General features: G+C 36.3%; 1 protein-coding gene across 50 annotated transcripts in view; it reads right to left on the minus strand.

The window, feature by feature from the left end:
* Positions 1-12,720, minus strand: part of PIGN (phosphatidylinositol glycan anchor biosynthesis class N) — a 187,007-nt gene that overhangs the window by 133,473 nt on the left and 40,814 nt on the right. For all 50 annotated transcript variants that reach the window (XR_011542785.1, XR_011542783.1, XR_011542793.1 and 47 more), the window contains 2 exons: positions 11,924-12,016; positions 11,186-11,241 (listed from right to left, as the gene is read on the minus strand). Coding sequence is in view for 38 of the 50 variants with exons in the window: in XM_070630255.1 (XP_070486356.1) it covers positions 11,186-11,241; positions 11,924-12,016 (149 nt within the window). In the remaining 12 variants the exon portion in view is untranslated. The remainder of the gene's footprint in view (positions 1-11,185; positions 11,242-11,923; positions 12,017-12,720) is intronic.

Below are 12,720 nucleotides of genomic sequence, written 5' to 3' on the forward strand. Positions count from 1 at the left end.
TCATCAATTCTCAACTTCTTGGTCTACTGACGACCATCTCCTATTCTACTTAATTTCCCATTATCCCAAATGTATACCCTGAGCTATAGAATGGTTAAACTCTTCATTCTTCACCTCTTGTATTCACATCTGAGTTCTTGTTCATAAAGATCCTCCCCTCTCTGCTTTCCAAAATCAAATCTTCGTTATCCTTTATGGTCCACTCCAAATCTCACCTCAAACCATTAGCACTTTAGTGTGGTTTAATGATCAATTCATTTCTCTTCAATTAAATTTTAACCTCCATGTGGACCATTAATTATTTCCATGACTATCCACAATATTACTTAGCAAAGAGCTAAGCACATAAAACGAATCAATAAATCTTAATGGAGTAAAATGCTATCAAAGTATTGCAGACCTAAAAAAGGAATAGAAATAAGAGAATAATATACATTGCCAATCTTAAAGCACCTAACAATTTGCTAAATTAAATAAAAAGATGAAAAAAAAGCTTGTCAGCAACTAAATTTCTTAAACTAATTTAATACATGTTCTCAAGTGAAGTCTTAAGAACAATGAGAGAAGAAACTTTTTTAAAGAGAAACATTTATGTTACATTATGTTGTATGTAACACATTGTATGTGAAATATTATATTACATTAGGTATGAAATATTATGTTATATATGGAGTACTTAGGTAAGGAAACCAAGACCAGGTTAATTTCTATTTTTCCTAAATAGACTATATGTAAATCTTGGGATATACCAAAGGTTCAGAATATGTCTGGAATCCATCAAAATGTTCTGTACAATCCTCACTGTAGCATTGACATTAAAGATTCTCATAAACTTGTCCCCCTATATACAATTATCTGGAATTACTTTAATACAGATTCTGAGATGAATATATATACACATATATTTTTTTTTTACTTTTCCATAAGTCAGGAAGGGGTGCAAAATAAATCTTACTATCACATATTTTAACCATAAACAAGTTCTGTGAGAAAAGTAAAGTCCAGAATATATGGTACAATATGTTAACATTTATGTAAAAAAGACAAAACAAATAACAAAACAAGAGGGTTTGGCAGGGGAGTAATCTAAGGAATAACACACGTAAATTAGAATGAATGAAGGGCATCTGCACATGTGAACATGATAAATCTTGAAAATCATACTGATTGGAAAAAAGAGAATTATAATAAGAACTGGTAGATTTTAAAAACAGGGATTCAATGACATTACACCATTTTATTTCTTAAGGAAAAAAGGATCTAAAGAAATATGGTAAAATGTTAACATTTCTTAAACCTGGATTGTGGGTACAAGGATTTTTGTTACATTTTCCATTCTTTTTAGCACGTGTGAAGTATTTCATAATTAAAATTTAAAATATGTTAGCAAGAGGGATATATACATACATGTACATATGTACACATGATATATATAGACAGATGTATAAGAAACTGCAACGTTGCCTCCAGAGAAAAAGACTCTAAGACTGGAATACTGGAGAGGTAACTTTTTATTATCATTTGCGTAATTTTTATTGTGTTAATGCATTACTTTTTCATTCACATTTAACTGACAAGTTTTTCTTTAAGTAAAATAATGAAAACATTAAATTTAAGCATAGCTTCTGGCTATGATGGAGAAGTTTGGGTATACAATGCTCCCACCAGGAGCAACTGGAAAGTCTGATACAATAAAATTAAAAATCAATTTAAAGGTACTGGAGAGCTGCTGAGACCACCAAGAATTGAATGGTTAAGATACTAGACAGAAGGAAGCCACAGAGGAGCCATCCAACATTCTAGGAACTGTAACCCTTAGCACATCTGCCACTCTTCTTCTCGGCACAAGGCAGCTGAGAATTTGGGCACAGAGCTGCTGGCTGGAGGGAAGGAACCCAGTGGAGCCTCTGGAAATCTTATGAAACTGCAGACATACAAGTTAAAATGTGTGGCTGCCAATGCAGCCAGGACTTGAGGACCCCAAGAGAAGAAAGGTAAGAGAATAATATAAAATTTTCATTCTAGATTTTAAAAAAGGACATGAAAAGAAGGTTATCTGGAATTAATTTAATACAGACTCTGAGATGAAGTCTTAAAGAATGAGAGAAGGGACTTTTATAAGAAAGAATTTATATTCTATTACATATAGAGAACTCAGGTAAAGAAATAGAGGCCAAGTCCTGGTGAGAAGAGAGGTGAAAAGGGAGGTGAGCTTGACCCTCAGCTGAATTCTTCAGCTGTGTAGGACGAGAGGACAAGAAGCTAAGAAGAAAGCCCCTGAAAAGTAGGAGAGAAGTTTTGGAAGTCTCAAGATATATAAGAGACAAAACTTCGTGTTCAGGAGCCACCAGAGAAGACAGGCTCTAAATAACACACCGAGCTTTCGACTGAGATCACTGGAGGCTACACTCCAAGGGCAGAGGCCACCCAGAGGTAGGAGCAGAGTTAACAAAACCTCAACACAGCCTTGAGTCAGCCACCACTCTGCGCCTGTCAGAGGATAAGGTGAAACCCCTCTGGAGAATGAGATAATCCAGAGCTTCTAAAACTTTCCGTACACAGTGACAAGCAATCATTTACAAACTACCAGACTAAACAACAGGATCAACTAAAAAGACAACAGAAACAAACTCACAAATAATATGGATATTGGTAGTGTTGTTAGGTGCACACTTTAAAATAATCGTGGTTAAGGAGGGCCAGCCCCATGGCATAGTGGTCAAGTTCGGCACATTCTGCTTTAGTAGCCCAGGTTCAAAGGTTCAGATTCCGGGCACAGACATACACCACTTGTCATCCATGCTGTGGTGGCAACCTACATGTAAAGCAAAGGAAGACTGGCACAGATGTTAGCTCAGGGCTAATCTTCCTCAGAAAAAAAAATAATAATAATTGTGGTTAACATATTCAGTAATAGAGAATAAGACAGAAAATTGCACCAAATAACTGGAATCTGGGGCCAGCCTGGTGGCGCAGCGGTTAAGTGTGCACGTTCCACTTTGGTGGCCCGGAGTTCGCTGCTTCAGACCCCAGGTGTGGACATGACACCACCTGGCAAGCCATGCTGTGGCAGGAATCCCACATATAAAGTAGAGGAAGATGGGCACGGATGATAGCTCAGGGCCAGTCTTCCTCAGCAAAAGAGGAGGACTGGCAACAGATGTTAGCTCAGGGCGCATCTTCCTCAAAAAAAAAAAAAAAAACTGGAATCTTTTTTTTCTTTTCTGAGGAAGATGCGCCCTGAGCTAACACCTGTGCCAATCCTCCTCTATTTTTTTGTATGTGGGACACCTCCACAGCATGGCTGGTGAGTGGAGTAGGTCTGCACCTGGGATCCAAACCTGCGAACCCAGGCTGCCAAAGTGGAGCGCGCAGAACTTCAACCACTCAGCCATGTGGCTGAGTCTTGAAATCTTTTTTGTGTGTGTGAGAGGAAAATTGGCCCTGAGCTAACATCTGTTGCCAATCTTCCTCTTTTTTGCTTGAGGAAGACTGTCGCTGAGCTAACATCTGTGTCAATCTTCCTCTATTTTATGTGGGATGCTGCCACAGTGTGGCTTGATGAGCGGTGCTAGGTCTGCGCCCAGGATCCAAATCTGCAAACCCCAGGCCACTGAAGTGGAGCGCATGAACTGAACCAACACACCACAGGGCCAGCCCCTGGAATCTATTTTTTAAATGAACTAAAATGGAAATGCTAGAATTGAAAAAAGGTAATAACTGAAATTAAGAATTCAATAGCAGCAAACTGGACAAAACAGAAGAGAGATTTGTTTTATTAGAAGATAGGTCAGTAGAAAATATCCCACCTACACCTTGAAGAGCAGAAAGAATGGAAAATACAGAAAAGACAATTAAAAAAACCATACAAGTCACTGTGATCAGGTCTCTCTCTCTCTCTCTCACACACACACATGTAACTGGAATCCCAAAGAGGGAGAAGAGAGAGAATTTGGCAGAAGCAAAATTTGATGATGATGGCAAGACAACATTTCTACATAGTGGTAATTTGTATGAAAAAATTTCCTTTATTGACTAAATCTTTTATACTGAAAACATCGTTTTAAAAGAATCTATTATCAATATGTTACGCTTTAGTAAAAGGGAAAAGAGAAATGAGTATTAATTGTGCACTTTTCTTTGCTGTGATTGCTATCATTCCATCTTTGTTCCTTAGTTATTTGAACACTATAGAGAAAGTAAACCATGTTTTAGGATTATCAAGAATTTTATCATCAATTATTTAGGGTGAACTAGTGTTTGGAGTACAAAATCTCCTTAAAATACTGCCCTTTGAACAAGTATATCTTCTTTACTCAGATTTTTATTACAGAAATATTTCCCTTTACACATGATATCTTAGAGATACATAGTGATATCCAGACCACTCCTTTTTAGAACATCTATTTAGATTAAGGGAAAAAACAAATCAAGAAGATAAAGTCAGAGAAAGCAGGATAAAAATTATTTTATTTCTAGATAATTTGCATCCCTTTAGACTGACCGGTGATGTAAAATCTTATATCATCTTTCATGACATAACTGAGTCAATGAACATTTTCCTATGTATGTATGTGATGTATAAAAGTTAAAATTTTTAAAGAAGAATGCCAGTTTCTAGGCAGAAAATTATATTTCTAGTAAATAATTGGTAAATCAAATGGGTGAAGTGGTGGAAGGATTCACATTAAAATCAGTGTTTAAATTTGATCCAAGGGAGGAACTTTAATCTGTATCAGCCTAAAAGAAACAAATATATTAAAAAGAAGCAAAGTATCTTGAATTTTAGTAGAAAATAGATTAAAATATTTTGTTAAAATTTATTTAAGTTCCCTGAATTTATATAGTGACTATTAATAAAAGATGAATGTTTTTGCTTCCATTGGCAAGGAATAATATCTCCTTCCCATTTTCATTTTTTTCTAAAATATCTTTTAAGAGATCTTTCTTGCTTTTTTCCCATTTCGTGACATTTTTTCCTTTTAAAGTTTTTCTTGTCTTACCTTGGCTTCTAAAGCACACACTTTTCAAATATAAAATGGCTTTCCTCCTTTTTAAGGTACTTTGACATATAGGCAAACTTTTATGCTTCGCCTAGTCATATAGCTCCACCTGCTGGTCATCCCTTGGCATAGCATCAGGGTCCACAGGACCCAACTTTAGCTTACTGTTTCTTTTTCAAGCAGTTCTATTTGTTAGAACAGATATTTCATGACTTTTTTTCTTTCTTAGAGGTCTTTAAAATAGCAAAGATAAAATTTACTTATTTTTTAAAGAATAGGATAAAATATGATATGTAATTAATTACCATATGGATCCACTGGACACTTTCACAAATCTAAGATATGTTCCAGGATCTTAGCATCTTATTTTTCCTATATCTTGAAATATTCGCTATTTCATCACCCTAGAAATTATCACATTATTCATCAATTGTTCATGCTATAGAAGACTAAATAAGACAATGGAAGAATGGTAAAGAGATATTATTAAACTAAAATCTAGTGATGCTGGTGAAATTGATCATGTAAGTAAAATCTCAAGACCATGAATTTTTAGATATCAATATCCTAGATAAATTTTCTCAAATTAAGAATTGATGAATGAACAATATATTTCTAAGAATAAAAAGGAAATACGGTACTTATTCAAGAGGGAAGAGCTTCATCACACAGTTGTTTGAACAAGAACCTGAGCTGTTTTGCAGAAAGGATAAGTGATGACAGTATTCTTTACCTTTTATGATGTTTATGTGCCAATGTTTACTTGATATAGTTTCTAAGTGGACAGTGCTGACATTAGATGTGCATATAAAGGTGATCGGAAGAAAACACATGGTGTAGAAATACAAAAGATTCATTGGATTAGAGAAAAATAAAGAGTCCATTGTACTTACACGATAAATGGTGATAACTGTTTTTCCTGGTGTACTGAACATATATAATAGGAACAATACTTATTATAGAAATAAAATATCCAAGAGTAAAATAATGAGCAATAGATATTGTGGGAAAATCTATAAAATTTTACTACAGAACATAACAGAAGATATAAGTAAATAAATATTGGATACTAATGTTCAGTATTGTAAAAATGTCAATCCTCTAAAAATTACTTCCTAAATACAGTGTAATAACCAAAGAATTTCTCATATAACTCAAGATGATGATTCTAAAACATATATAGAAGAATAAATTTTTTTTATTCGTTTCCATGATTTTTATGAATTTATGATTCATGCCAATGCTTAAAATACCTATTTTTTGTTTCTTTTTTAATGTTTTGTCAAAGCAATATATGCATATAATTTTTAAAAATCGAAAACAGTACAGAAAGGCACAGTGTTGTTAACACCATTGAGTGGAGTCCGACTCCTGGCAACCCTGTGTATAGGTGAGAGGAACTCTACCCGGTCTTTTTGCACCATCCTCTCACCCTCTGGAACTATATCAGACAATGCTCTGCTGCTATTCACAGGGTTTTCATGGCCAATATTTTTGGAGGTGGGTGGCCACCTCCTTCTTCCTACTCTGTCTAGTCTGGAAGCTCCACCGAAACCTGTCAGCGTGGGTGACCCTGCTGGTGTTTGAAATACCGGAGGCACAGCTTTTAGCATCACAGCAACACGCAGCCGCCACAGTATGAACAACCAACAGACGGATGGTGTGGTTCCCTGACTGAAAATGATCCCCAGCCACAGTGGTGACAGAATCAATCCTTAATCACTAGAGGACACAATGACAACCAATAAATCCCTGCCCTACCCCTTCTCATCTCTCAGCTCCTCAATGTAGAGACAAAAGCTTTTCCATGTGTCTCTTTTTAGTTACCTGATAGTTACCTCCAGTTTTCTTAATCACGTGCTTTTATTACTATTTCTTGACTTGATGACCTGAGACACTTTCTGTTGACTCCTGGCTGACTCTGGCTGTTCCTGCTGTCTCCTCCTACCTCAAGGTGGTTATATGACTATTTTTACGTCCTCTGTTTGCTGGTTAGTCACTTTAACAATCTAATACCTAAACCTCTGTCTTACATTCTCGACTGTAGCCAGAATCTCCATATTTGACTTTATGAGGACAACAGCACCACTATTAATCCAGTTACATTTTTTTCCCTGCCTGCCTTCCAACCTATAACCTTGTACACTGTCAAGGTTGGTAACATTTGCATTTTATTCTATAATCATAATTATGTCTTCCCTGCTTTGTCTGAGGCTTGACTCGAAAAGCTGAAAACCAATGTTTACATTATTATGATTATTTAAATCCTGTTCACTGAGTAGCAAAGTTGTATGCTATAATTAGATTTTCTCATCTATTTCATTGAAACCTTTATCCATGTGCCAATGTTCAAATGAATTCCCTTTCTCATACTCCCAGCAACTGTTCAAAATCATGTCACATCTTAGTTTGCTTCATATTTGAAGCACACTTTCTTGTACAGTTTGAAATGTTTTCTTTTCCTTGAAGTTTCCAATTGTCATTGTTTTGGGGGATGAAGAAACGTACGCCTCCCACATATGTTATCGTGTTTCCTCCAGCTTCTTACTCAATCCATACATTACTTAAAATTCATTTCATTTCACTTGAGGTCTACACATTCACTTCCTATTCTAATCTGGAGGATTTGCCTCCCATTTGGACCATTCTTTTTTTTTAAAAGATGGGCACCTGAGCTGCTAACTGTTGCCAATCTTTTTTTTTTTCTGCTTTTTCTCCCCAAATCCCCCCAGTACATAGTTGTATATTATTAGTTGTGGGCCCTTCTAGTTGTGGCATGTGGGACACTGCCTCAACATGGCCTCATGAGCGGTGCCATGTCCGCACCCAGGATATGAAGCTGCAAAACCCTGGGCCACCGAGACAGAGTGCGAGAACTTAACCACTAGGCCACGGGGCTGGCCCTGGACCATTCTTGTACAATTTATCACTTCTAAGTTTTTAGTTGCATTTTCCTTTGTCAAAAAATGCATCCTAAATAGAACAAAGAATCCTAAAATTCCTATGGGGCAACAAAAGACCCCAAATTGCTAAAGCAATCCTGAGAAAAAAGAACGAAGCTGGAAGCATCACAATCCCTGACTTCAAAACATACTACAAAGCTACAGTAATCAAAACAGCATGGTACTGGTACAAAAACAGGTGCACAGATCAATGGAACGGAATTGAAAGCCCAGAAATAAAACCACACATCTATGGACAGCTAATCTTCGACAAAGGAGTTGAGGGCATACAATGGAGAAAAGAAAGTCTTTTCAACAAATGGTGCTGGGAAAACTGGAAAGCCACATGTAAAAGAATGAAAATTGACCATTCTTTTTCACCATTCACAAAAATAAACTCAAAATGGATCAAAGACCTAAAGCTGAGACCTGAAACCATAAGGCTTCTAGAAGAAAATGTAGGCAGTACACTATTTGACATCAGTATTAAAAGGATCTTTTTGGACACCATGTCTTCTCAGACAAGAGAAACAATAGAAAGAATAAACAAATGGGACTTCATCAGACTAAAGAGCTTCTTCAAGGCAAGGGAAAATAGGATTGAAACAAAGAAACAACCCACTAACTGAGAAAAAATATTTCCAAGTCATACATCTGACAAAGGGTTAATCTCCATAATATATAAAGAACTCACACAACTCAACAACAAAAAATCAAACAACCTGATCAAAAAATGGGCAGGAGACATGAACAGACATTTCTCCAAAGAAGATATATAGATGGCTAATAGGCACATGAAAAGATGTTCATCATCACTGTGCATCAGAGAAATGCAAATCAAAACTACACTAAGATATCACCTTACACCCGTTAGAATGGCAAAAATAACTAAAACAAACAGTAGCAAATGTTGGAGAGGCTGTGGAGAAAAAGGAACCCTCATACACTGCTGGTGGGAATGCAAACTGGTACAGCCACTATGGAAAATAGTATGGAGATTCCTCAAAAAATTAAAAATAGAACTACCATATGATCCAGCTATCACTCTACTGGGTATCTATCCAAAGAGCTTGAAGTCAGTAATTCCAAAAGTTCCATGCACCCCAATGTTCATTGCAGCATTATTTACAATAGCCAAGACATGGAAGCAACCTAAGTGCCCATCAACAGAGGACTGGATAACCAAGATGTGGTATATATATATATATAAACAATGGAATACTACTCAGCCATAAAAAAGAACAAAATCGTCCCATTTGCAGCAACATGGATGGACCTTGAGGGAATTATGTTAAGTGAAATAAGCCAGATAGAGAAGGACAATCTCTGTATGACTCCACTCATATGAGGAATTTAAACATGTGGACAAAGAGAACAGATTAGTGGCTACCAAGGGAAAGGTGGGTTGGGGGGGTGGGTACAAAGCGTGAAGTGGTGCACCTACAACACGACTGACAGACAATAATGTACAACTGAAATTTCACAAGATTGTAACCTATCATTAACTCAATAAAAAAAAATGCATCCTGTACCTTTCTCATTTTGTAAAGTTTGTGCTGCTTTTTGTTTTATGGATACAATAGTTTCTCAAATATTTGTGAGGATTTTAATATTTTTAAGTTCTTTTCTGTCCCTTAAATTATCCATTTCCTCAAGTGTCAATTCTTCATTTTATCTTCGGCTTTTCTGGCCACATTGCAGGCTTTTGGCAAATGGTGATTTTCAGCCAGATTAGTCTACAGGCCAGGCTGGTAAGCTTCGCTCCAGGGTGGGTGAGCTAGTGGGTGGGAATCAAGCATCCTGCTGGGCCCCCAGATGACACAGAGCTAGCAGTGGCTCTGCAGGCAGATGTTGAGCATCAGAGCAGGGGAAGTTCGTGGTCAGCCAGCAGGCCAAGTCGAAGCAGGTGGGTAGTGTGCACTTGAACTCCTTGTAGAAAAGCACTTCCCTGATCAGTCTTTCTACAGTGGCTGGTCTAAAGCAACCCTCAGTTATTCTCACTTTGAATGTCTTGTGTATTTTCTTCACGCCAGGAAATGATAATATATTTGTTGTTCATTTATTTGTTTATTTTCTTATGGTCTGATTGTACCACAACATTATAAATAAACAGACACACATGATATGTAAATGATATAATATGGGGCAAATTCCAATCAATAAAGACTTTCCTTATAGTCTTTATAAGCATATGTGATAATAAAGTTCTAAGTGGGGACAGTCCTCAAAGGTAATTTTACTTTTGATGTATATAATATTTAGGGTAATTAATTTCATATGATCATAACTTGAAAAATCCTAATTTTGCTTTTTTTACTCTCCTATACATACATATACACAGAAAGTCAGACATACAATCACACCATATTTAAGCCTTTCTAGTTTATGAATACCACACTAGTGCTATATAAGTTGTCAAAAATAATTCCAGTGAAGTCAATCATATCCCTAACACTCATATTTCACACAATTTCTGTTTGTTTTGGTCAAGAGCAAAATCCTTCTCAGTTAAATGTGAATCCTCGCTAATCGAAAATGAACCTCAAGGAGGTTGAGTCAAGCTGCCCGAGTCAGCGGTGCAGAGCCAGGTTTGTGACTCAGACCTCCCGTACCTGATTCAAGGAAAACACACCTTTCTGGGATCTGGGACAGCAAAATCTGCTGCCCACCAAAGTCTGCTCTCCTCTTTGCCCGCCCAGTAGTTGCCAGTGTTTCCCAGAATTGGATCACTGGCCATTTCTTGTCACTTTCTACACCCTCCCTACAGCTGCGACCATCCTTATGCTGATGGTTCCAAAATCTTCATAACCAACTCTCCTCTCTATCTTGAGATCCAAGTTCCTATTTCTAACTAATTAAGTGATATCTTCAAGTGGAAGCTGAACTCAGGAACATTCATCCCTGCCTCTCAAACTAGCTCTTCTTTCTTTCTATAAGCCATATTGGTACCAGCATTCTTCCCAACCATCCAAGCCAACAGCCCCCACACCTTCCCAGTCAAGGCCAGGTGAATTTATCTCCTTAATGTTTCCGATATTTCCCTGCACCCCTATATCTCCTCTACCAGCCGTTCAAGCATCCGGCCCATTACTTACAAAAACAACAGCAGCTTTCATTTTGGAATTTGCACTAATGTACGCAAAAAAGATAAAGTTTCTAAGAAACTCATCTATCCCGTCACCATTCAAACTCACTGAAAAAGTTTTTCCTACAAGTTAGTAAAAAATATAAGAGACTTACTTAAACGGTGTAAACAAAAATGATAAAGTAACTTCTTTTTTCTGAGTCATTTTCACCTGGGAACCAAGTATGAAAATACTATATTATAAAAGAGAAAGAAATTAACTCATTTCATTCTGAAATATAAACATCTATGAAAGTAGTTCTTCAGGGATGGTTAAGTACTTTGAAAATAAACGGAATTTCGTTTTACTATATTTTTCACAACTATTTAAAGAAAAATTCAACATTATCACACTATCACAATAAGCTGAGAATAAAGCATATCAAGCCTGCAAAATAACATACTGTACTGTAATTAAACTGTACCTCTTTAACCCTTAGAAAACAAAATAAGCCAAGCTGCAGTAACAGTATTAAGAATAAAAGAAAGTTTCAGTTAAATGGTCACATCTTTAAGTTCCTCATGCTTGTAATAATGTACATGGAATGACAAGAAATATTGTAATTTCTAATATTACTTCTATGAGGCAAATTCCAACCGATAAAGACTTGGTTTGTAGTCTTTATAAGCATGTGTGGTGGTCTTACAATTAGAGACACTCCTCAAAGTGATTCATGGAACCTGAATTCACATTCAGAAATGTGAAACTTATGACAATAGTCAAATACACAAAGTTTAAAGATAATAAATTATAGGAAACCATCTCTTAAAACACAAAATCAAATATTTTTACTTAATATATTCCATTTTAAAATTGTAGTAGTGTCCAATTTTGTGTGTGAGTCTTGTTTTACCTTGAACTGTTCAAGGATCTGTATGGCATTTGTAAATATGCTCTCCGCTTTGAAGAGATCAGTGTTGTTAAGATAATCCAAAGGAAGGATCCCCTGTGAAAAACCAACAGTGGTTTAATATTAGTGTTAACAAAGCTCAGGCTATTCTTAGAAGACAAAATAGACTTTAAAAGGAAGCAATAAAGATAAGACATATGGACAAATAAATTAGTAGAATAATTAAAAAATCTGTCTTAAAACTGTAACTGAAAAATGTTCTATTATTTTTCTCACAAAGTAGACATAATAAAATAAAGCAAAAGAGATGAATTAAGTTCAAAAAAATCTAATGTCTATTGAAAGATTACTATGTGCTAGGCAGTAAGGAACTAAGTTCTCGCACACACACAAAAACTCACTATGGTGGGCCACAGCCAGCATACTTCAAAGAAAAAAAGACATAATAAGAAATATGAGAGTATACTGTGCATAATGAGAGTAAGGATTGTCTTGTGAAACTTTTGTTTCCATTACACACATACACACACCCTTACGACTATAGCGGTCATACTACTTGGAGTTCTGAGATAGATGACATTATTCTTTTAAAGTTTTATTTGAAGACCTAATAAGAATGGCTGGACGGAATAGACTTGTTTGTTTGTTTTTCGGATTTTCAGCATCCCGTTCCCATTCTTAACAGCATTACCATTCTATGTTGAGAAATCTCCCCCGTGGATATAGCGTAGTGGGTCTCAAATGCGGCCCTGCCTTTCCTTACTGAAGGGCAGACAAATAGCCCAGGCTACACCACTCAG

Source organism: Equus przewalskii, chromosome 7, assembly GCF_037783145.1.
Source record: "Equus przewalskii isolate Varuska chromosome 7, EquPr2, whole genome shotgun sequence".
Classification (NCBI taxonomy): Eukaryota; Metazoa; Chordata; class Mammalia; order Perissodactyla; family Equidae; genus Equus; species Equus przewalskii.